This window comes from Typopeltis vanoorti, chromosome 5, assembly GCF_054136105.1.
Source record: "Typopeltis vanoorti isolate ZY-2024b chromosome 5, IOZ_Tvanoo_1.0, whole genome shotgun sequence".
NCBI classification, from domain to species: Eukaryota; Metazoa; Arthropoda; class Arachnida; order Uropygi; family Thelyphonidae; genus Typopeltis; species Typopeltis vanoorti.
In genome coordinates, this window is record NC_143553.1 from 94997501 (window position 1) to 95025082 (window position 27582).

General features: G+C 35.0%; 1 protein-coding gene across 5 annotated transcripts in view; it reads left to right on the forward strand.

Annotated features, from left to right (window-relative positions):
• Positions 1-27582, forward strand: part of LOC150106665 (uncharacterized) — a 272404-nt gene that overhangs the window by 69564 nt on the left and 175258 nt on the right. For 4 of the 5 annotated variants that reach the window (XM_090393267.1, XM_090393264.1, XM_090393269.1 and 1 more), the window contains exons 2-3: positions 16334-16701; positions 16865-16945. In XM_090393267.1, coding sequence (XP_090249393.1) covers positions 16381-16701; positions 16865-16945 — 402 coding nt within the window. In that variant the 5' untranslated portion in view covers positions 16334-16380. Of the gene's footprint in view, positions 1-16146; positions 16230-16333; positions 16702-16864; positions 16946-27582 lie in introns of all 5 variants that reach the window. The other variant, XM_090393265.1, reaches the window with a different exon arrangement.

Sequence of the window (27582 nt, forward strand, 5' to 3'; positions counted from 1 at the left end):
TTATACTGTTGAATTTCCTTTCTCAATATAATTCATATGATTCTGTGTAATGTGAAGGTCTTGCAGCGATAGTGTGATTTACGATAACATAATATCGCATAATCGAGATTTTAACTGATCTGATTAAGGAGTTGCTTTTCTGGAAGAGTGTTCATGTGCTTCTAATACAGGAGCTTACCTGGATGTATTATTATCTGTGCGTTCTCTTGCTGAAAGTAAGTAACCGTAACCAGATAAATTAAACTGTAAACATAAATGGAGTACCTGGTCGAAAACGTTGTTTGCGTATAGCATTCAGCTGTCGCTCCACCGATATCACTGGGACCTGACGTGTGTCAAGAAGACACATCACTACACCACCTCGAGCAGCAGCATTTCATCTGGAATGTAGAATGAGTATATTGATTCAATCTAATTTCTCTGCATATCCTGGTTCCTCTTCTGTTCGAACGAGGAAAGACCTCTTCCACTCCTCAAGTATAAATTATTGGTATTCTCGCTGTACTCATGTATTCGTAGTTTTGTTTTTAGCTGAAAGAAGCGGAACTCGGTGAGTTCATCTACTGATTATACCTGATCCGTAACTAGAGCTGCAATGTACGTTCCAATGTTCCTTCATAGGCCACTGTTGTACTGAATAGCTGTTTGACCGACTTTCTCGTTTGTTGGATGCGTAATTCTTGTAACCATCTGTCGAAGAATAGTCGGCCTCTCACATCAACACATTTGATAGCAAAAGAAAACAGAATCAAATGCCATGTTTTCTTGTTCGACTATTCTCGGAGCGCGCACGTACGCACGCACGCACACACTATTTCCTTTAAAAGTTTTTTTACTTTTATCTAACAGTACTTTACCAACTATGGACGAAACTTCAATAAAACGGTGAATTTGCCAAAGGAAAGTAATATATTGTCATTTTGGTGTACTGGTGGTACACTCCCGGTGGTTTGTCTGTTTCGCTAATTTAAATCACCAACTATCCCATTGAAAACACTTGTCAGCTTCGTATGAGACCGGTAAGTTCATATAGTCGCTATAAGTTTATGTAAGAAATAGAATGGATGATCTAAAAGTCTGCATACATCAAGAAGCAATCAAGATGGTTTCACAATTAACGCCGAGGCAAGTAGGATCATTGGTCATTGGATGAGTGTTCGTCATTCTGTCTTGGTGACCAAGTAGATTAACACTTCCTCATCCAACTATAGGACCCCAGAGTCTAAAACTATGGCGTGATGTTTGTAAATGGTGCAACCTTATTATCTTGGTAGGCCTGTGTAGTTCATAGCATCAGGCCACCCGAAGATAGCCTTTCTCAGTTCGAATCTAGTCGCCGACTAGAGGAACTTTTTCTAACCCTTTCTTCGACGGGTTCCCGAGTAAGTCCATCTCTGTCAAGGGCAAGCAGAGTTTTATCTCCTAGAAACTAAGGTTTTTGTTCCATAAATTCAACAAAATTGACCGTAGAATCCATACTATTTCAGACAAATAATATACTGGTTAGGTTAAAGTTAGGGACACTTTCGTGGTCCCTAACCTAATGCGACACTGCCTATTTTCATCCGATACCATTTATAATTAGTGATAGTCTTGGACCAGTAATCTCTAACTGATTACCTCTGAAGACTGAATTGTCCCTTCGTCTCCAAAAGTCAAATAACACTAAAATAGCCTTGTCTACTCTCTATAAGGACTAAAAGGCGTTAGCGGATTTTTTATTTATTTATTTATATTACCTTGCTATACAGACATGAAGTGGCATGAAGTGGCATAAGGTTTTTAAACCTTTTTAAGGTTTAAAAACCTTAAACACTATGTGTAGTCTCCAGGAATACATGTCTGTCTAATCATCGACCTTCCTATAAAATTGATATATGCTATACGTTGACTGTCTTTATCGACTGGTATTGTTGCCATAAAATATGCATATCTTTGTTGACTGGACTGGTCTGTGTCTTTCTACTTGAAAAACCCGATTTCATGGAAAAAAAATCCCTCCAAATGCGTTTAATCGTAGTAAATTAAACGCTTTTATAGAATCTTTTTTCATGAACCTCCTTGATGGAATTCCACTGTAGTTTTTCCAACTAGGATGCATGGTTCTTCAGACTCCACCATAGAGAAATGTGACTGTTTACAATCAGATAATGACTAAAAAGTTGTGTGTATGGCGCTCGCTTTATATATGAAAGATAAAAATAAATAAATAAATTAAAAAATAATAATTGTGGACTCTATAATGACCACCACTGCATGGTTTCCATGAAGAAAGAGAAAGATTCAAGAGCAAGTTTGAACCTAATCTTTCTTTTCACTAAGTGAATAAGATACCGAAGGAATCGATCGTGTGACTGATACTATTAATACTAATTCATTTGTTTTAATGGACAGAAGATTTTCACTTTCATAATAAAACCAAAGAGAATTAAGTAAAATAGATGAAATATGTCTAAATAAAGTAAGAAAAAAAAGAATCATTAGATTGAAATAAAGAACATGATATTATTGCTGTAAGAGATCGGGAAAAAATATACCAAAGCTTAGTTGTAGTTGAATTAAAAAGGGTTTAGTAAACTCGATACTAAAAAAGGGATTAAACACCCCCCCCCCCCACACACACATACACAAGAGAGAGAGAGAGAGAGAGAGAGAGAGAGAGAGAGAGATGGACTTAGCAGAGTATCAAATAAGCAACAACAATAAATCAGTCAAAGGATTATCTCAAAAACTATTCCAAACAATTGCAGTCCCAAGGAATGTCATAGCAGGTAATAACACTACCAGACGACCTGCATATCCCAGACCAAAAAAACAAACAAAAAAAAAAGTATTGGTTTCTTTGTGTGTTCAGTACAGTAGAAAGATATCAGTTCCAAAATCGCCCTGTCTGAGTTCCCAGACGCCAGATATTTTGGATGTTTGGCAAGATAAGCAAGAGTACTGCCAACAGTTTTCTCATGGGATGAGCAATGAGATTAAATAAGGCGCATTTTTATTTCCTCAGTGTCTTGATCAAACATTTACTGTAGAGTCAAAGAGAGAAAGAAGAAAATAGAATTCGATAACAATTGTTTGGGTCGCTCTTTAGTGAACCTGTAAAATATTACATTGGACAAATCATTTGAAAATTTCAAAATAAATTTATTATTATTTTTCACAATTGTGAAAAATAATAATAAATAATAAAAAAAATTGTGAAAAATAATAATAAACACAGATAAATAAATTATAATAACCAAATGTTAAAGCTTGTTAACCCTTTTGAGACCAGAAGAGGATCAGTTCTTTATCGAAAAGATTAAGTAAGAGGTGAACCCACAAAATGAAAATTGATGTATTCGTCACAAGATTATGAAAATATTTCACATCACACGGTTCCCAAATGGACTCAAGAGGCAGCTTTGAATCAATCTTATAACACTATTGATTTCTAGTCTGTATAAAGTGAACAGTTCACTGATTTGCAATCATGTTTTACTTTTCAAATCGCTGCATGAAATCTTGGATATGTAATTATTATTTGCGAATGCTAAAACATTTTAAAACAAACGGAATATAGTTTGTAAATAGTGAAATATAAGAAATAAAAGAATGTTTAGGCCTAGGTTGAAGCTTCAAACAATAAAAAATGTAGTCGCAAGTGAGTCATAGACAGCTATGGTATAACTCTAAATATAAAAGTTTTAAGCATATAACATATAATTTAAATATATATATATATATATGTAGTTTTTTAGTTATCTTTATCGAAAGTTCAACAACACCGCTTAAACTTTTAATACCGTTCCACGTTAATCAGCGAATTCCACATTTGGGATGTTAAACTGGTTCTTTTAGAATAAACTGTGAATTCGCAAAAGCTAGTGTATGGTCTTGGGTTTAAACAGCGTTTTCAAGGCTTACTGAAATGTTATTATGCTACAGTACTCAAGGATCACTCTAAATTGCTTATGGTGTCTTACTGCGCAAGGTTGCTGACTAGTTTTTAGGAAAGGAGTTTTGTAGTTTTGTTGATGTTTGTGCTAGGCAGATGGCCAGCAGAAACTGACTCCAAAGATCATGCGGATAATAATAGCATTTTCTACCTTGCTTTATTTTAGTCATATAGTCCTCTACGGCAGCTACATATATCATTAATTCTTCTCCTCAGCCTAATAGTAGCAACTCGGCTTCATAGTAACATTATTAATTCGATGATAGAGCAGTTATTCCTCTCTAGACCGGTGTGTTATTCTATCCCATTTTTCCTGGAGTGTTACTCCAGAAAAAATGGGATAGAATAACACACCGGTCTATCACAACCAAGTAACTTGGCTTCTTTGAAAACCTACTTAATGTTCTCATAGGACGGTTAATCTTATCTGCAGTGTATTTGAATGTCAATGGTGTGCGTGTGTTCTTCTGGCTGGTTTGTCTGTTTTGGGGATGAAAAGTCCGATTTTCCGGGAAGGGGGGGGGGGGAGAAACCCTTCCACCACTATATGACACTGGCTAGACGGGATTCGAATCCAAGTCTTTCAAACCAAAGGGCGTCGTCGAAACCGACTACAGAAGCTCATATGATGTGTTATTTCGAATGAAAAATCCGACGACCACATGAAATACAGTATAAAGCACAGCATTTCAAAGGACATTTGGATCATTGTGATTCTGCTCTGGAGTGTGTAATATTTTGATATTCGATGTGTACAATTTCATGCAAATATTATAAAAAAAATAATCAAGTGTTTTTTTCTACAACTACTTTCAGCTTAGTCAGAAAGCCGATATCCAAGTGGCGGCTTTCTATCTGATTTCCTCATTAGTGTACACAGCTGTAAAAATAGCGGCAATTCTGAGTTGCTTCTAATCAAAGTCTGACTAGAGTTAAAATCTGAAATTTTTAAGTAGAGGTTTCCCGTTCAACATTTGCAAATTTAATTTCAAATCTGAAATGTAATAATCACAATAACTTCAAACACTACCTAAGTTTAATAAATAATGAACGAAAATATTTTTATTATTTTCCATTCATATACATATATATATATATATTTTTTTTTTCAGTATTAACATTGTTAATACCGAAAGATATATAAAATACTTACGCTTCAATAACTGCATTTTGATAAAAATAGATAAATACAGTAGTTAGTGTTCCATTTTGATGTTGCTAGAGGGGATATATTTCTGAGCTTCAGGTTTGTCTATACAATTTCCATATGTTTTTTATATAACATTGTTGTGTTTATTGACCCCGACAAAATTCTATAAACTGAATTCACTTCTACGGGTAATATTTTTTCACAGTTCATCTGATTTGTTGACAGTCAGTGCTACTAACAGTATTTTTGTGTGTGTGTGTGTGTGTGTGTGTGTGTGTGTGTGTGTGTGTGTGTGTGTGTGTGTGTGTGTGTGTGTGTGTGTGTTCTCTTCCGATTATATGTTAAGATGTGACTAAGGGAAATACATGTGTAGGTAAGCGTCTCATGTACACTAATTATGCTGTCATTTGTGATTATCAGCGCGCTACATCGAGGTATTCTTTATATTTTAATTTAGGGTTGCAAAGTGCAAATCATGTAATTGGAACAATTTGCGATTTCGATCGTCATGCCAACAATCAGGAGGGATACATGCTTCACAGGAATTATCAGACAAGTTTGAATAATAACTACCTTGCAAATAATAACAATAAAAATCATATAATTACATTTGGCATCCAGGAAGATATAATATTAAATAGGCGTATTTGACTCATAGAATATAAATTTATAAATAAAAGAACATACAATAACTAACTACATTAGACATGTATGCTTATTTTACTCTCATCCCTCTTGACTATTCCATTTGTACTCATTTTATCAATCAATAAGAGCATTCTCTATAACTCTCCTGATATGCATGATATACATATATATACGCATTAAATATTTAACGAATGAAATGCATAATAAGATTTAAAATTAAATAAAATTTTACGGATGCACCGTACTCTGCGCAATATAGTTTACTTTTATTATTAACAAGTTAAGCAATTTCAACATGAGTCTACACGCTCCTCTACACACAGTAAAGCAATATTCTTCTTTATTCTGTACATCTAGAAGTTGCTTGGCTGATTGTTGCTATGGCTTCACTGATACGTTGTTCTAATTCTTCAGTTACTCTTCCAAGAGGAATGTTTGTTGACTTGGTTTTTGACATAGCTTTAGGGGAAAAAATCAGTGAAATAAGATAAGACGATGGTAGTGGCCATGAAATGTCACACCGATGATTAAATTAGCGATTAGGTAGGTCTTATTGACGTTGTTGTCGCATCTTTTTTTGGAAGCAAGACTGGACGCCATCTTTTTATCTCTAAAAAAAACTGTGGCATCGGATATATATGTAACAAATGAAGAGTTTTCTGATTCTCTCTCTCTCTTAAAAAATGGAAAAAGATATAAAATCCTGTGGCGATATAATCCTTCAGGATCACAAACTATTCATTCATATCTTGGAATTGTATATATTTGGGAACAAAATGTTGGATATGATTGCGTAATTTACGAATTTATTTGGAAATAACATTTCCTGGAAGTTTATTGTGTTTACTGGTAACATACATACACCCTTGCATACACTATATAAGGGCTACATACACCTTTATCTCATTCAGTTCATTTTTTATGCGTTAATTTTCCTTTATATCTTTTTTTAATGCGATAGGCAGATAAAATCTAATTAACTGCTACATTTGATCAAGCGACTTCATAATACGACTATCTCCAAGCACTATTCCGAATGAGATATGACAAACACGCGGTGAGACTGTTTGTCCAACAAAGGAAGCAAGAACTGTGATGAGAGAAGGAGCATCAGCGCTGGTCACAAGAGGACTGAACAAAATCACAGGGAGTGATGATGAATCCTTCCAATTGTGTCATGTGGATGGAAAACAGAATGGATAATATTGCGAACCTGTGAAATCGTCAGGCTTTGTCACACTAACGAAATGCAGTGGCAATGTAGGAACTGTCTGAAGTGCATTTTTGACACTCCTTAGGCACTTGACAGAGCAGAGTGGACTGAACAGTGTAGTCTACCTGATTACAGATACATCCATTCATGTTCATCATTTATCCTGTCTGAAATATTTTATTATCTTGCAGGATGCGTCCTTTACATGCAACATAAACAGTAAAGAGACTGTACCTGCCGTCGAAGAATGGTTTCAGGAACAAGGTAATGATTTTTCCCTTAATGGATTGCCCTCCTCAGTAACCCGATCTCATTAAGCATTATTGGAATGCGATAAAATGAGCTCTATGGCTTTTTCAATGGAAAAAACTTTCCATTGAAACCTTTTTTTTTTGTTTTGTTTTCTAAACCTTCTTGATATATCGAGCTATTCTAAAGGTTCTCTGTTATCTGGTGGGTGTCTAATAAAATAAACTGGCTACTCGACGCATATTATATGTGGAAGAAGAAAAAAAAAGAAAAAATAATTGATTGTATAAGTTCTTGGTATAATCTTCGAAGAATTTTCTCTGGAATCGTATAAACTAGTTTAATTATTGTTTTTAACAGAATTACCCTTAATTAATTAATTCCGATAAGGCCTTATAGGAATATTGTGAAACAATAAATATAATTCTTCTCTTTTTTTTTTTTTTTTTCATAAGACATCTCCCTCTCCCACCCCCCAACACACACAAGGTTTTCGAAAGTGAAATGTTTTGAAAAAAGTACACTCACACACACACACACACACACACACATGTACACATATACATATCATTACTGTGTTATTCTTCTTGTACATCAGTCATTTTTAAGGGTGTAGTGTAAAAGAAACCGCTCAACAGAATGTTTTTTTTTTTTTTTTTTAAATTTTATTTTACACTGCGTGGTGCCCATTATCGGGTTGCGAAGGCACCACGCTTCAGAGGACGACGCTCCTAGTTATTATATGCTTCACAAGGAGTGACCTAGTTCCTTACACTTTAACTCTGCTGGTCCAATGTACTGTAACTGCATGGCTGATAGTCATAACAAACCATATTATGAACAACCAATCAAATTCCACATGACTAAAAATCTTCTGCATTTTTTTCTGTGTATTATCGGACATCGATTTTCTTTGCTTAAAAATTTAACTTAAAACTAAAGGATAATTTCCTTTAGTATTTCCTGGACCATTGTTCTACGCTGTAGTCTGTATTCAGAATACCATTAGTGTCAAGTACTCTTTTTTATGTCCTGTGCCACTTATTCCACATTATCCCCTTTACACCACCAGATATGTATGACTGAAGTTTTCTAATAGTTATTTCTATTGTGTTTCGGTACTGCATATCGGTGTGCTAGTTTCATGCTTATCGAAGAACTTGCCAAAAGGCAGACGTAGAAAGAACACACACACACACACACACACACACACACATTGTTGTACAGATAAGGCGGAGAATTATTTGTTCAGCCCGTATTAGTCTAGCTGAAGTAAATAATGCCTTTCTTAAAGTTTTTTTTTTCTTTCTTTCCTAGTATGCTGGAATAGCACTTGTTGTTATGTATAACATCGGAATAGGAATAATCTACCAGTCTACTACGGAGAGCATCGGATATTTTCTTTAGCTTTTTCCCCCTTTTGGCTTTTACATAATATTAATGTTCATAAATCTGTAAGGTTTAATTTCCGTCATTCGCAAAGATAGTTGTAAATCCTTTTCTGACGAACTTATAGGCCAAGGGTGTGTAACCTTTTCAGAAGGCGGGCCAAGGTGACGGATTTATTTTTAGGGATCTAAAATGGTGTCGTTACACCACGACCACTAGACGAGTACAAACTGCTTTACTGCTGTACACAATATAGTTCTGTTTATAGAAATGTAGAACAATTGCAAATATTCTAAATGCTCTGAAGGCGTGGCCAAACTCTTTTCAATGCATTGTATCATGTGAAATATTGAAATTCATAGGGTCCGAGAAACTATGAAGAATAAGAACAGTACGTGTAGGAAAGAAACATCAAGGTGTTGTGTTACAAGTAACTTATACCGGAAGAAGCAAAATTTAAATTTCAGCAGTCAGGTTGATTGGGGAAAAGTTTGAGATGGGTACTTTATTAAAATTAACACGATTTAGTTAGCCGAAAGAACTTCGTGTGATTAAGTTGAACTGTTGAATTGTCTGTTACAAGCATCGTTCATATCAAGAATAAAACAAAAATAAAATGGCTAATGTGGGATTCTTATATAAAATATTTTCCTATTATATGACAGTCTTTATTCTTCGATATATCTAATACTTGATGCTTAGATTATCCAGTTATGCGTATTTGGCTAAAAAATTAGATAAATAATAAGAATAGTACTAATAATTCCTTAATCTTAATTTGCCTGAGATTCAATAGGTGATTCAATTCTGAAATTCAATAAGTCGTTTCTTCTTTGTCATCAAAGGCTATGGTTCGAATCTCGCTATGGAATGGATATTTGTGACATCTGGGTATTGGATGATGGCCATCGCTCTGGATGACGTCACTCTCTTGGCATAGAAAATATTTATATTGATATATAGAGAGAAGGGTTCGTAAATGTTCTGCCTACCGGCCACCTCATTAATGTTCTGTAGGTTTCCAAAACTTCTTGGGTAGGATGGAATTCATTATATGGATAACACGTCGAGCGAAAGTGTGCTTACAGAATTAGAATCGATATAACTTCAAGTATTAAATTGCATGCTTTCCTTTCAGGAAAATTTGCCGATAGTATTAAATACCATCCCTCTTGAGTGATTGGAAGATAATTAATTGACTTAACAGGTGAGGGGATTCACTTATCTTCAAAAACGTTTACTAATTAATTACACCATTACGTTTCATCAAGTCATTTCTATCACCTCAATAAGTTTGTACACGCATTTGTGTGTGTGTGTGTGTGTGTGTGTGTTTTCCTCAGTATTATGTAACTAATCAGTTCCCGTATGTAGCATCACATTCAGCCTTCATATTTCGTCACATTCAGTGACTACCGAAGGTCAAGGACCATAAGGATGAGCTACGGACGTTGACTCTTTTAAACAGTGTTACTACTTACAGTAGTTGTTTTTCAACAGATAGCACCATTCGCAATTCATAATTTGGCAGCTATTCATAATCACACATCTTGAATGATCACTGAAAGTAGCGTAAAAAAAATTGCATATACTTGACGACTTAACAATCCAATGGAGGAAAGCATGCATGGATAGTTTGCATTTGCAAGCAGCGCATTCGTTTCTAAGACTTGAGCTTACAAAATTAAATTTTTACAGTGTTATCATATTCTATTAAGTTATACTATTAATTCTATTAATTATGATTCAGATAAAGATATATTTAAAGCATAAAAATTATTTGTGTACATCTGGAGCAAAATAATAATTAAATATTGAATTCGGAATGTTAATACAAATATTTTATTGAAAACCAAGGTATGTATTAAATGTTACAGAAAATTTAAACACGTATAGCCCTGATGTAGTTCAAGAAATATTGATTGAAAAAAAGCAATGGCATTGTAGTCAAGCGTCAAGGCGATGAATAAACAAAATACTATTTCATTATATGAAAATCTTCCTGAAATGCGAAATTGTTCATAACATATGATGAATAATCAGTGATATATCTCGGTGATAACTTATAATATCCCTTAAGTTGCAGAAGAAAGACCATTATAGGTTCGATTCTAGTTTGCAATTAGAGGAGTTTTGTCTAGCCCTTTTTGTCGTACGATTCCAGAATTAATCAATCTTTGGCTGTAGCAAATAGAAATTTTACTAACGAAATAAACTCAAATTTTTGTTCTAGTAAATCGGCCATAGACCATGCAAATAAATGCATATAAATGCATATATCCTAACATGTAGCGCATTACCGTTGCCTACCGATTTCAAACACTAAATAAATAAATAAAGTAAAATAAATAAATAATATATATATATATATATATATATATATATATAATAAATCCGTGAGTTTTGTATTCAAATAGAATTACTGGAATAATCTGTGGTATTCATGAACATTTTTCACTGATTAAAATTTAGTAAGTTGAGCTCAATGGGTTGGTCTCAAAAGTAAGTATGTAGTTAGGAAGCCACACGCTTTGGACACTGATCAAAATAGGTCTACATTTAAAATCAACCAAGAAAAGACGATGAACTGTGTCACTTCTAGAAGAAATGCGTTTTCAATGGCTCGGAAAGAGTAATGTTGTTGTTGTTTTACATTACGCTTCCTTGTAGTCAGAAACCTTTTCCTTTAATCTAACTATATCAAGGTTAGCCACTTTAAACTGTGTACTCACCTCATCTGGCAACGCATTTCGCTCGTCCGCCATTCTCCATACAAACTGTTTTCTGTCATTTCTTACTTTCCATTCTTTTATGCAATTTCTAGGGACAGCCTCTTATCCTTGTCCTTTCTTTTTGCCCTTTGAAAAAATCTTTCGATTATCAGTATAGGTAGAACCCCTCAAAAACTTCTCAATCATGTCACTTTTCTTCTGATTACCAGGCAGTGCAGGTTATGTTCTCTCAGTCTACCTTCAAGTGATATGCCACATCTCTGATATTTTATCGAAATTTCTCTTTTTTAATCTCTTTTTTAAAAATTAAAAAATACAGATAACCTCATCTGTAAAAAAAAAGTTGCTACACGTGACTAAATAAAAACTGCATACAGAAGCTAGAACTTCGTTTTCTACAAGTCAATATACTTCTTACCATTGCAAACTTTTTTTGCGTTGGTAGCAAGTACATTGGCTTGTAGAAGTATACAGTATATTATTTCTTTTCCAAAGACACGTTGCAAAGAATTTTAATGATTAGTCAATTATTAAAATTCTATAGTTAAAGCTAACAGGTTGCAAAGTCTAATAGGTCGATTAATTTTCCCCTCTGATATATCTACAGTTTATTCAGACAGTAGCGCAAAAATCTGACAGGGAATTAATTTTAATGATATTAAGTGAACGGTGCATGTTAAAGTGACAGATACATTAAAAAAGGGTTAATAGCTTTCTAATCATAATGGTAATAGTTTCACATTCTGTGTTTGTAAAACACAGAATGTGAAATGAAAAATAAAAGAATATATTTAAATTCATCTTGACTAAATATTCTTTAAATTTATTAAGTTACTTTGAATTGGGATTAGTCAAATTAGTTTCATTTTCTTGTATACTCCTAACAGCTATAACGTTAAAATATGGGCATAACTAATAACCTCAAGCTGTTCACTAACCACCATTAGAATTTATACTTTTTTACCAATAATTTCGCTAAGTACACTGTAGTGCTCGCTTTTCTCCAAATAACACAAATCGCAACATATGATCTGTTACTGTAGAGCCTTTTCTTTTTCCACAACTCAGCATTGCACTGTTTGGCATAAGAGTGAAGGATCAAAAGTGCCGGGTGCTATTGACTGAATGTCCTCGTTCAAGTCAGTATTTCTAAATGAATTACAGCCAAACCTGATCCTTCGGAGAGAAGATTTATGACCGTTTAGTACCAACAGGTGCCGGTGTGTGTAAAAAGCCAGCCGACTAAACATGCTCATACAAATATTTCTCTATTCTGTATCTTGGTACGTTGCCAAAAAGAACTGACTATCTCTAATTTAGTTTATAGCGATTTTATACTGAACGAACATTTCGCTGAAAAGCATAATTTCAGGTCTGTTTTGACTGAATAAAAAAAAAGTAAATAATCAATCAATAAATAAATACTTGTAGTGAAGAAGGATGGGTTTTAGTTTTACGTTTGAAACATTACCTAAAATATGTGGTATCGTAATCATCGCTGTAATAACAAAAAAACTGTTCATGTGTTAATATAATTTTATGTAACAGTTCTAAGAATTCTCTCTCTCTCTTTCTCTCTCTCTCCCTCTCTCGCTCTCTCATTGTTTGTCCAAATATGAACAGTCATTTCCTACGGTCGCTAAATACTGGTATGACACAGAGGTCAGAGACTTTGGAGTTCTCAAATTCTTTGCCTTTATTTCATAATCTTTCATTCCTAGAAACTGATTTTGTTTAGGAATGCTTCCTTTCTTTTATTGGCCATCACAATGCGTGAAACCTAAATGACGGCAGTACAATTACGTGACTTCGAAAATCCATTTAGGAAATGTTGCTCCACCTATTGCTATACTGCGAACAATTAACGGCTACCGATTACGCTTGAAAGTAAATGATCAAAACGACCTCAAAGCTGAAAACGCATTTAGTAGGTGGCACTTTCAACCATGACTGTCCACATGACTCATTACACATGAGGTACACTTGCATCATGTAAGGTAAAAAAAAAAAAAAAAAAGAGCAACAATGCCTAAGATACTAAGTAAATCTGTGCGTATATTTCGTTTTTGATTAGAAAAAGAGAGATGTATGTTTAATATATTTAATAATAATAATAATAATAATAATAATAATAATAATAATAATAATAATAATAAAAAAATACAAACAAATCAACAAAACAAAAAAAACGTGATGTTCCGGAATAAGTTCTGATAGGCATCTCGGAGCCTGATTTAAGGCTGTTATGGACCTAAGCTATAACTTTTAAGAGCCCCCTCTCTACTGTGTAAATTTTCGGTTATCTATACTGAGTTCTGAGGAAGAGGCGCTTTTCAATGCGAGGCTGAAGGAGGTAGCTTGGCTAGCTTATGCATAAGTCCGAACAACCCTCATTTTATGTGCTTAACTTACCCTCAACCATCCTTTTATGCTCAAAAAAAAAAAAAAAGTCAAAATTCTATATTGTATTTTTTTTCATTTAAATCTCAAACTGCAATACCTATTTTTAAGCATAAAAATATAACGTTCATACAATAACAAAACAACAATTTCACCGAAAGTCTCAATAATTACAGTTCAATAACGACGCTGAACTTTCATAGCTCAGTTGGTTTCGACAGAGCCCCTGAGTTCGAATTCCCTTAGCTAAGTGAATTTTCAGTCAGAGGTAAATTAGCTGGTCTTATCCAAAGGGGAAAGGTTTTATTCTCCTGGAAACTTGGGTATTTCATCCTTCAAAACAGACAAACCGTGCCCGTGAATACACATTTCTATAGACATAGTATACCATCGGAAAAGAGAGGAAACTGGAAACCTCCTTCTTCTATAATAATTCTCAAATAAAGTAGCATCGCTACCCCACTAACCAATGACACACACATGTATATATATATATATACTCTGGGATTTCAAAATCTAGACTGACAAAAGCTTGGAATGTAATACACCCGATATAATAGTGTGGTTGAAAAAAGTGAAAACAAGGGTGTTAGGTTTATCGAAATATCAGTACCAGGAGATAGTCGGATTGACGACAAAGAAACTGAAAAAATTATAAAGTATCGCGCGTTGCAAGTCGAGGTTGAACGAATCTGGCAAAAGAAAACGAAAGTTGTTTCCATAATAATAGGTGCTTTAGGCGCCATCTCTAAAACATTGAAAAAAACATCTAGAAGAACTCGAGTTAGATGGATTAAAAATCGGGCAGCCGCAAAAGGCCGCTTTGTTCGGCACAGCATTCATTTTCAGAAAGTATTTCCATAACTCATACGCTCTTGGGTAAGGCTCGAATTAGTGGAATATAACCAGCCTTTTACTTAAGACTGTGGAAGCAAATCAAGCTTGGGTGATTATTATATACTAATTGTGTCGATTTATGGTATATTATTTAAACCGGCTTCAAAGTAAGTAATTTATATTAGATTAAACGGAGAATGCTCTTACAATATCTTCTGCAGAAATCCTGATGATAACACACAACACTTCATGATAATATATTAAAGATAGTCATGGGGAAAGAGTTTAGTAAACATGGGAATACTGAATAATTAGCATGATATCTTTTTATGCGAATCCCACCACAAAAGACTGCAGTAGTACATTAATATTAGTATCATGATCAGGCTAAAGGCTAGATAATCTGAATCCTACTGTATAAATCAAACATGAACCTTTTCTTTTAAAGTTGTTTCAGTCCTCCAGTAAACATGGTGGTGGTTGAATCAAACAGGGCAATGAAAATCATCTGCTACCTTCGAATTAACTTACACTGTTGGTTGGAGAGCTAATACGCCATTCACGCGGCCAATTTGATATACTGCTCTCTACTTGTACATTACTGTACAAGGCACGGCTGTTTATTGATTTGATTATGGTATTACAAATACATTTGTTATTATTATTCTGTTTTTCGCATTGACCTTCGTTCTCTGAACATAATAAACAAATAGCTTTTACCTGCCAGGCAGAATAATTAGTTAAGTAAAGTAAAATAATAAATCCCGTCCATTCCATACACCGTAATTGTTAACATATTAAATTATATGAAACCACGTAACCTGTTGGCCTTGACCAAGATTCGTAATTGGTTTTTCTTTCATTTGTTCTTCAACAATTCAAGTGCGTTGGAGCGATAGTGTCGACATCTGTTAACAGGTTTGTGATATATGGATATTTTTACGGCAGTGTTCATTAATTCTTAAAAGTAGAGCGAATCAACAACGAAACATTATCATGCAATTAATCATAGCATAATGTCAAGAGGATGTGGAAATGAACTCAATCGAAGAAAAAGATAGCAATGAGAACAAATATACTGGAGTTAATTTGCATTATAGTATAGTATTCAAATTAATATTTCGACACAGTCGGTATAATAAGTGAGGCTATTGAGACTGCGCTGGTTGCATATTTATATTATTACAAAGGAACTATAAATGAATTTAACATTTTAAATAAAAATTTATTATCATGAACGTTTACGCAAGAGATTACGTTATCATATGTACTACGCTAGAAAAATCTCCGCTCTTATTTTTGCTATCTCAGCTCAATGCAAGGCTTTCAGTGTGCTTATATTATTATAATTTAAATCTGTTCCTGATTAATTAAATAATATACTTGAATTAGCATTAATACGTATTATCTAAAATTACTTATTATTTACTTAGGATATATTACTGTTATGATACTTTTGGATTAAAGATCACATATCAGCTTTCTTGTATATGCTTACTTGCAGTGGCGTAGTTAGGGGGGGTGAGGAGGGGGAGTCCTCCCCGGGTGGTATTTTGAACCTTACTCTATACGTCGTTTTGACTTTTTGTAGCATTTTCGGTGTGTATTGAGAGAAGCGGCAAATTCAGGGACCGTCCCAGGTGGCAAAAGCGCTAGCAACGCCACTGCTTACTTGTAAGTGTTTTATTTTATTTTATTATTATTTTTTTTTTATTCTTGTTAGCTATGTCTTTTTTAAAATCTTCAATTTCCTTACCTACGAATTTTCTTTTTCACAGAGATACCTTCGACGAACTGAATTCACTACGAAACCTCGACCCTAATCATGCCAGCAACGACCAGATATTCAGCAACATTTGATCGCCCATACGAAGAAGAGCATTCTCGACCTCCTGCAGTTCCACGATCAAGATCCCAGAGTTTATGTAATGGCGGCTCTTCTAATTGGAGCCACGCAAGATCCCCTTCCTCCGACAGTATAAACAGTAACGGTAGAGTTGGAGAGACCAACAGCGGGCATTCTCGCCAAGTATCTGGAGAGAGTACAGAACAAATCGCTACCCGTAAAGTGCCTAGTTCTTCTACTAAACCTGCCCATAACCCCCTACAGTTTGTAAAAGTAGGGGCATCACCCCTCTATAAACAAGTAAGTATTGCTATATAAATAATCCATACATTTTAACGATACATGAAACAATTATTAAACATGACTCCAAATAATTATAGAAATGCATTTAATAATAAATATATTCAAATTCAATGTTAACTATTATAAGAGGTACATCTCACTTACAATAATTTTATTTAAGGCTGAAGAACAACTGAAGAAAGCAAAGGAAGTTAAGAAAACAACACATGGACGAAAGGAGGAGGAAGAAGAATGGCAATCTGTAAGTAACCCGATATGTAATGTAGAGTAACGTCTGTTATTTAGTTTTGTTTCCCAGGAATCCTACTGTATCATATTTTTCATTTCATATATGAAAAATATGATAGGCTCTGTGCGAAATAAGGTACACTTCCCATCAATGGCATCTCGTACATTAAGCACTGCGACACTGCAGCACCCCCAAGGAAAAAATGAAAAAATTAAATTTTGTTTGTGTTTATAAATAATAACAATGCTTACAGCATTATATAACTGCAATACAACATGTTAAAGGTTACAGCTTATGTTTCGACATTGATTGAATAGTTAATAATTGGAATTGTTCGATTAACGCTTTAGATTACGAAACAAATGCACTGCGATCTAACGCAGTGTCGGAATTATCACGTTCGGCCAATTGCAACTAGACTCGCCGATATTCTTTTGCGCTTATGATTACACGTTACAAGTGATTCCGACACTGCTCGTTTGGGCAGTGTCGCTTATAGATAAATCGTATGCTTGCGCGCGTTATTTTTGTGAGATACGAAACTTTTATTATTGGTGTTTGTCCGTGGTTTGGGTGAACTATTGTTTGTAAATCTTATTTTATTTTGTTAAAATAACATATAATTATTTATTTATTATAGATACAAGGCTAAATTATGACGAGTGTCACTGTTGAAAATATGAAAAGAATTATATTTTTTTCAGTTATCGTTACACGAAACAAATGCACTGTCAAATGCAAGTGTCAGAATTATCGCGTTAGACGATAAACAACAACAAAAAAAAACATTACTCGTTTTGAATGGTTAGTAATTCACTATCTGATGGACAATATCGAACATTCATGGGTTATTCTGATATGTGCTGCAAGATATACAGACACTGCACCTTACTCCATTCGGGAAATCGAAAATGCGTTGAGACATTATATTTACAGATTCATACCTACGTCATAAGATATTTAACCAAATTAATGCCACAAGAAGTTCAGGCTGTTAACCTTACGAACGATTGTCACGATACGATATTACGAGGGTGGTCTGAAAAGTTCTCGGCCTTGACCATAGATGGTAAAACTATCACCGCAATTTTTTTTTTCTAAGTTGGTACATCTGTCATAAGCATCCATGTGAAATTGCAAGTCATTCTATCAAGTATTTTGTTTTGTACAGCTGTCTGAAGCAAAAGTGTTGTCTGTATCCCTTGAAATCGATCTCCTTCGTTTTCGACAATTAAGAAATGGGCTGCCGAGTTTAAACGTGTCCGTACCAATCTTGAAGATAATCCACTTGAAGGACGTCCAAAAAGTGTAACAACACCAGAAGCCATTGATCAGGTGCACGATATGGTATTGGATGACCGGCGAGTCAAAGTGAGTGAAATTGCTAAGACTAGACATTTCAAAAGAACGTGTAGGATATATTTTGCATGAAGAATTGCAAATGACAAAGCTTTGCGCAAGATGGGTGCCGCGCTTGCTCACAGAAGATCAAAAACGCACTCCCATGAAAATCTCTGAACAGTGCTTGGAACGTTTTAACAAGAATAAAACTGATTTTGTGCGTCGATTTATTACTATGGATGAGACTTAGATTCACCATTACACACCAGAACTGCAGTCAAAACAGTGGACAGAACATTGTCCACTGTTCAGCGCCAAAGAAGCAAAGCCGGTTCCATCAGCAGGAAAGGTCCTGGCACGAAAGGTCATGTTTTAGGATGCTAAAGGCATTTTGTTTATTTATTATCTTGAAAAAGGTAAAACAATAACCGAGGGATATTATTCCGATCTTTTAACCAGCCTAGACGAAAAAATTGGTGAAAAAAGACCTGGTTTTCAGAAGGAAAAAATCATCTTTCATCAGGACAATGCACCTGCTCACAAAGGTGTTTTGGCAATGGGAAAATTAAGGGATCTGCACTATGAATTGTTGGAACATCCACCCTATTCCCCAGATTTGGCTCCCTCTGATTTCTATTTCTTTCCAAAACTAAAACTCTTCCTCGCTGATCAGCGTTTTTCTTCGAATCAAGAAGTGATTGCAGCTTTAGAGGGGTATTTTGCAGATCTTACTGAAGAACCACTACAGGGACGGGATAATGGCGCTGGAGCATTGCTGGAATAAATGTATTAGTCTTAAGGGAAATTATGTTGAAAAATAAAAATAATTTTGAAATTAGAAATTCGTTGTTTCATTGTTAAGCAGAGAACTTTTTAGTCCACCCTCGTATTTAAGTAATTAAGTAATTACAATTCGATTTTTCACACACACACACACACACACACACACACACACACACACACACACACACACACACACACACACACACACACACACACACACACACACACACACACACTGTCTTATTAAGTTATTCCAGTTTTAGAAAGAGAGATTAACATTTACTGAAAATTCGCAAGTACCTCTAATCTTTAATGGGGTTGGATGGTAGTTCCAGAATGACTTAAAACAAAAGTCTAAAACAAATATATATATATATATATATTTATTTATTTATTCTCCTAAATAAACATGGTAATTTTCTGGAAAGTTGCAGAGGAAAAAGAGGCTTATGATAATTTTGCTTAATAATGTAATGGAGAAATACGTTTATTATGGCCATATATGTTTAACAAATATGTTTTAAATATGCAATCCAAGATTTTGTGTCACATTTCTAATAAAAATCCCACACATGCGAAATACAAGAACGTATAGTGCATTAGTGTCGGGTGTAAACATGCAGAAGCAGGTGGAATAAAAGAGGAACAGGAAGAAGCAGGTTCTATGCATTTGCATTTGAACATTTTCTGCTTAAGAGGCTACTTTTCACCTGTGCAGCTACTAACTTTATACAATTATCAGATCCGTCTTCTGATGGGATGTTAGCATCTAGTGTTCATGTTGCAACAACACTAACGGAGAGCGGAGTATCGCTAGGTGCCACTTCGCTGGATCAGTCTCTATGGAAGTACTTGTAGAAAAGACACAAAGCTGAAATAAACCGTCTGTGAGGTAATGGTTGAAGTGGTCAATGAGAGAGAGAGAGAGAGAAAGAGTGTTTCATATATCAGCCGAATCACTCTTCTCTGGACAGCAGTAAGAATTTTGAAGATTTTTAGACTTACCAGCCTAAACGTGTGAAGAATATTGTAAGGAAGACGGATCTGAGAATTGTATCAAGTTAGTAGCCGTACAAGTGAAAAGGAGCCTGTTGAGCAGAAAAAATGCAGCTCAAGAGGTCGATGTAGCTGTTGATGTTTATGCCAGGAAAAAGCTGGAAGTTAATGTCAGTCCAGAGAGAGAGAGAGAGATTTGATCCTATCTGGTAATTTGACTATGTTTTGATAGCATTGTAAGTAACCATGTCATCCTCATATCATTGAAGAACACTATGGAGATTAGTTTTTAAGGCACTGGTTATAGATTTAAAGCTTAGGATGTTTATGCACTCGAATGACTAGTAGATAAACGGGATGCGCTATCATCCGCAAAACTAGACAGAACTATTGGTCAATGAGAGATCCTTTTATATATTGGAAAAGGGTGATAGAACAGAGCCGTGATGCGCTCCTGAATTGGTGGAAAAGCTCGAAGAGAGGAAATCATCCCCCTTGACACTCAGTTCCATTTCTGAGAGCCAAAGAAGTGATATATATATATATATATATATATAGCCTTTTAGGTGGAGAGCGGATAGACTAACCATTCAGCCAACTAGGCCGGCATTTAGGACACTATACACTGATTTATATTATTCTGAGTTATATTTTAATATTATTCTCTTTTTCTGTAATTTTTTGCAAGTTGAAGCGTTCCACAGACTTTATTCTAAGTGTTTTTTTTTTCCCTTGATACACAAGTTTCCAAAATTCCAAGTACGATTTCAAAGTACTCTGTTTCTTTAAGCACTTTGTTCGGCCTATATGCCTAAACAAATGCACATGGCATGAACAGAATTGAACGGCAAACGGCAAACTCGATGATACCGTTGTTAAACGATATCATCGAGTTAAAGAGCCTTGCAAGAAAGATCAAGATAACGACAAAACTAAAACAAAATAAGAATTTAATTTTATTGTAATTACATAATCTAATTTATTTATATACTTTTGTTTAAAATATAGCTTCATAGTAAATAAATAAAGGAAAATAAATCGATTAATATCTGATTCTCCAGAGAATAAGACATTAGTCGATTCTCCAAAGCGAGTAATTGAGACCGTTGAGCAGTGTTGTGAACTTTTGAAGACCTGTAGGTAGCAATCTCCACCCTCTGCCATCGGAGAAAGCTGATCCAAGGCTATTAATGCTTTCATAGAACATCAGGGAGGAGAGTACAGACGACTGCCACTATCTCGTAGTCCCTAATATAATATTTGACTATTATGGGTTCTACAGTCAAGGTTCGTTGTGGGATTAAAAAGTCGAGTATCTATGAGAAAAACACTACTTACCCATGCCAGCCAAGTATTATAGTATATAGAAAATTTTTATAAACTCAGGAACCGGTTACAGAAAGGTTTATAAAAATTTCCTTAAGCTTATTAAAATCGAACATACAACAGTCTTTCTTTTAGCAGCTTAGATCTATGACGTTGCTAAACTGTTCATTTAAACATTTTTATTTTCTCTGTACTGTACATACTTGTAAGGCCTGTGGGAATGGACTTTACATTCATTCGTATTAATCTGGGCTTCAAAAAAATTCATTAAATTGTAACAACTCTATGCATTTTTTTATTTTAGGAATAAACATCCAAGAGCAAAAGCATGTTTAGTTACTCTTGTGTAAAAGGCATTTACATCCATAGAGCTGGGCTGCATGAAGAAAGACTATTGTGACTCCGATTCTAGTCGCTTCGATGTAAGTCTTTTTTAAACCACTTCCTGAGTTACAGTGGTCTTATATAAATCATACTTCATCTCTGGCTGAAGTGACCATAGACATCGCGATACCCTGATTAGTTCTTTCTGGCCACAGGATGTTGGCATTTAGTTGATGAACTGCAGCCAAAGAGAATAGAAGTTCAACTTCAGGATAGTGAAAATAGCACATTTGAGGCTATCTGGTGTGAGATTGAGGTCAGCAAAGCAACATTTGCAGTTGGGTGCTGCTATAGACCAGGCGATGGAATAGATGATGGCGACAGTATGCATAGGCAAATAGACTCAATGAATATACTGACAGGTAATTATTATGAGGAATTTCAACTATGGTAACATTGATTGGAGGGAGGAGAGGACAAATGGGAAGAAGGAAATGAATTTTATGCAGTTACTAAGGGATAACTACCTGAGACAGGATGTAATGAAATATACTAGGGGTTCTAGAGTGCTTGACCTAGTAATTGCGTCTGAGAAATTGACTATTATGAATATGACCATATTGACAGCAATTGGTGAGAGTGATCATAAGGTGGTCACCTGGAAAGTGGCTAAATGTGTAGAATTTTCAATTAAGACAGGGTACATGTGGAATTACCGGGCTGGTATGACGAGCTTAGGAGATTGCTTGGATCAGTGCCATGGCATGTTAAACTGCAAGGTCTGGATGTTGATAGTGCATGGGAAGTGGTCAAGGAGCGTTTCAGAGAGGTGATGGCTGACTGCATACCTAGAGTCCGGAGAGTAAATCAAATCGGAATTAAATGGATGAATAACACTATTAATCTTGAGCTGCAAAAAAAAGAAGCAATTGTGAATGAAATTTAAGGAGAAAGGCGACCTGTGGGCACACGAACAGTACAAAGCACAGATCAGAGGAGTAACTAGTGGGGTAAGAAATGCAAAAGCAGATTATGAAAGTAAATTAGCAATCCAAGCTAAAGTGAATCCCAAATCGTTCTTTCTATATGCTGCAAGTAAAAGAAAAAACATATACGGCAAAATGATTCTAAGGAATACCGATGGCGGGGAGGTAACTGAATCAGCTGAAATAGTAGAATTTGCAAGGGTATATCATCCAGTCTGTGATATTGCAGAAATGAGAGAAAGAATGGCTGATACAGAAATTGAAGTGAATGAAATGGAGGTGAATAGTATATTACAGAACCTTAATGTAGCTACATCTGTGGGTTTGGATGATACATCAGCTCGAGTCTTACGTGAGGCGGCAAAGGAATTATCAGTTCCCTTGACCATATTGTTTAATTTAAGTTTCAGCTCTGGGTTAGTTCTGAGGGGGTGGAAAGAGGGGAAAATAGTTCCATTGCATAAATGAAGTTCTAAGACTGCTGTTGCAAATTACCGACCGATCAACATATCAGGAATCGTTGTCAAGGTTTTGGAGATATTAGTCAAGAGCAAATCACAGGAATGGATAGATGAAATTGGAATACTGTATGGAGTACAGCATTGTTTTGTGAAGGGTAGATCATGCCTCAGTAACTTGCTCACGTTTTATAATACAGTGACGGCTGAACTGGATAAGGGTAATGGATACTGCTCGACTTTGCTAAGGCCTTTGACATGATACCTAATCAGTAAACTGCAGCACATGGGGATGGATATAGGGTTGGTGAGATTGATAGGAGGGTGGTTGATTGAGAGATATCAGAGAGTAGTTTATTCAGGAGTGGAGTCCAAAAGAAGTCCTGTACTAGTGGTGTGCCACAGGGTTCTGTTCTTGGACCACTGCTGTTTAATTTGTTCATTAATGATATAGGAAAGGATCTGAGAGGAACTGTTCATTTATTTGCTGATGATGCAAAGTTGGGTTGATCAATAGTGAATGCACATAATGTTCAAAATTTTGCAGATTGGTTAGGATAGATTGCTAGTCTGAGCTAATACGAATGGATGAATGGATGTCAGTTTAATGTAGCAAAATGTAAGGTTATGCATTTTGTGGTGAAAAAATTAGCAGCAGTATATCACATTGGTGGAACTGTACTCCAGGAGGTTGACGAAGCCAGAGATTTGGGTGTGTAGGTGGATAGAGAATTGAAGTTTAGGATCACATAGCAAAAGTGGCTAAATCAGCTCATCAGATCACTTGGTTACTGAAGAATACTTTGACGAGCAGAGATAAGCAAGTTATTGTTCCTCTTTATCGAGCCTTGATAAGACCCCATCTTGACTACTGTGCCCAGATCTGGGCTCCTGGATTTCTTCTTGATTGGGGAGGAGGTACAAGATCGAGGCGAGTGACCAAGTTGATAGCTGGTCTATGGAATGAACCTTACGAGAACAGGTTGAAGATCTGTGGGTGACAGAATTTGGTTGATAGGTGGAAAATGAGTGATATGATTAAGACATTCAAATTACTGAAGGGTTTTTTCAAGATTAATTCAGAGGAAATTTTTCAGAACAGGTCTGGTGATGGGAGAACTAGGGGCCATCCATGGAAACTGAGCAAGAGTGTAGTTAGCAAGGGTATTAGAACTAGGTTTTTTACTTGGAGAGTGGTGAATGAGTGGAATAAGCTGCCAGAGTTTGTTATGGGTGTCATGACTGTGAATGAGTTCAAAGCAAAGTGTGATAGATACTGTGCGAATGCGGAATAGTTGTTCTTGATATGATATTTAGAGCCTCCCTCGATGAGTCTGAGGACTACTTGGAGTTGCCCGTAATAATAATAATAATAATAATAATAATAATAATAATAATAATAATAATAATAATGAAATTTCCACTCTTCACGTAAAGTAAATTGCTGAATTATTTTATTTGTTCTACTAAATCTCTATTAAGAATTCAGTTTATGTTTTCTATGTTCCTGTCTATTTTCATAGTCTTGCCTTTTTTAAATTACTTTCCATACTGAAGTTGTTGTCATACAATTTCAGTTAAGTTTAGTTTAAAATCCTAAAGATTTATCCTGGTTTATTTATGAGCTTTATTTATTTCTAAAGTAAAGAGCCGAGTTGCTATCTACGATTTTGGAATTAGCTTTATTATTGTGTATTATTGTTTTGGTGAGATTGATAGGAGGGTGGTTGATGGAGAGATATCAGAGATTAGTTTATTCAGTAGTGGAGTCCAAAAGAAGGCCTGTTACTAGTCGTGTGCCGCAGGGTTCTGTTTTTGGACCACTTCTGTTACACTTCATTCTCAATAAGAGTGGGTGTGCATCGTACAGCTGATTTTATATCAAACCATCTTCCTCTACATGTATTAATGTATTATCTTACTGATGATTGCAACTTAAATGTATTGCATATATTGTATATGATGAATCATTTTAATATATTATTGCAGTGTTGGGCACCTTTTTCTTGGAACATTATCATATAGCTTTTTCCAGATCTTCGTTTATCACCTGTTAAAACTTGGATGCTTAAATACCCATGATTTCACAACTACTTGTCTGGAAGTAAATCAAATCTGATCTTTTCTATGACTTCGGTTTAGTTACCTTTGCTAAAAATTTAGCTTTCTTACGTTTTTTACTTCTCTAATTAAACTTGATGATTAGCATTTTTATGCCACTTTTATCACAAGCCAAACAAGAACTTTCAGTATAATGTGTTATTCTCTTCCACCACTTTAACTTCTTCAGTCCATCCTGAAGTTATGATTTTTCTATTCTTGCAGACATTTTCATCTAGAGAAATATGTGTGGTGGATTACGTTTATGGCTTCTACAGCCAGCTTTTGTAATTGGGTTTCAATTTATCTTCTTGTTTTCAAAATTCTTGAACTAACCTGAAAATATGACTACCAACAGTAATATAATTGGTAAGACATGCTTTTCTAATTGAATTTTTAATTAAATTTCTTTAAATCAGGTACACTTGTTAACGACTTGAAAGGCTTCTCTATGTTTTTTGGAGCCTTCTGTGGCATATAATAAAAAATCACATTTTTCAAATTATAATTTAGAAATTTGTCCTTATCATACTTTATGATATTGCCTACCGTCCGTGTTATCTTTGCATTTAGTATTTAATACTGTAGCTATCCCTTCCTTTTCCTAATCGCTGTTGAATGAATATGAAAACTTAGAGTCATTATTTTAAATATCTCACCTATTTCAGTATACTACTTGGTGAGGATAACACCATCATGCACATGGTATTTTTTTAAAAAATATTTTGTTAACTCTACCACTTTTTCATTGACGTTTCTAATGCCGATAATGATTACTTTCAATTGCGTTGTGTTTAAAATTCTTCCAGTCGCTGACTTTCATTGCCTTAGTTAGTATAGAAACCATCAAGGGGCTCTTGTTGAACCAGATGACATACTTAACTGTAAAAATGGTATTGGTATTTAACTGTAAAAATTTCACTCATAGATCACAGGGTAATATTCAGCACACAAAAAAATAAAATAGCATAAACGTGACAGAAATTCCAAAAATACCATGACAGCTTTGGTAAGGTAATAAATGGTCATTAATTCCTTTTAGAAACGAGATGTTAGTAAATTGAAGAATTACTATGCTCTCATAAGGGAAGTAAGCATTTGACATCGGATCTGTTAATTCCTTAAAACATAACAGCAATCTTATCATGATTAAGAGAGAGAGAGACAAAAGCAAAACTCTCATGATATAGGATAAAACATAATACTACGAGAATTCTTCATTTCATCATGCGTATTTTACTTACTGGCATCGTCTCTTTTGATTCTACTGCTAAATTACTGCATCCTCTGCACTAGGCCGTCCGAAGATTGACTTAAGTTCAAGTCTAGTTGCCGATTGGAGGAGCTTTTTCTAAGCCATTCTCTGACCGGTTCTCGAGTTAGGGGCAAGCGAATTTTTCATCCTATAAACTCAAGAAAATCTACTGTATAACCCACATTTTTTCAGATAATAACAGATCCTGTTATGGTTAGGTTCCAAGAGATGGCGGCACTTCCTTGCCCGTCTCTTCATCGGTTGCCCCTTATAATTAGTGATAGTCTTGGGCCAGCTATCTTTGATTTGCTAAAAGCGTTAGCTATTTTATTTAATTGATTTAAAAAAAACTCAAGAAGTTACACGAACATCCGAATTGGTTATATGATATTCTCGGAATCCATAAATCTTGTATTTCCTTGAGACCTGTTATTTGTTGCATTGATTCCATGTATCCAGGTATCCGCCCCCTTTTGGTGTACACTTTCAGAGGGAAGTCCTGTTTTCATATTAAAACGCTGTGTGCTTGAATGGCAAAATTTAGGAACTTTATCTCTGTCCATATGATACTATGATCACTTTAGGTACTCTCACTCTTCACCAGCATTCCTTTAAACGTTACTATTGAATTATTCTAGCAAGACTCATTCCGACATTATTAAACTTTTTGATTTTGTAATTCATTGCGGTTAATGGGAAGCCGCCAATCGAAGCCTTCTCTCACTCGCGGTCACAAACTATTTTAATGAAATGCTATGAAGAACGTCTCCTGAGATATTTCTACATTATTTTAGAGGTGTTAACGATACCTTGCGATTTAGATTGGCTCTTCCGATCTGGAAAATGTTATTTCCAAAATAAATGCACTATATCTTAGAATATAGTACACTTCCATAAAGAAGAAACAATAAACTTTTTCTGGAACTGTTGATTCTTCATCAACCATATTGAGAGTTATTACTTCGTCATTTTTCACAAGAAAACTCATTCAGGTCGTGAGATCCACGTATTACCTCATAATTCTGGTCAGAAAAGTAGCAGTAACAAAAGAAATAAACTCGTTGACGCATTTTATTCGTC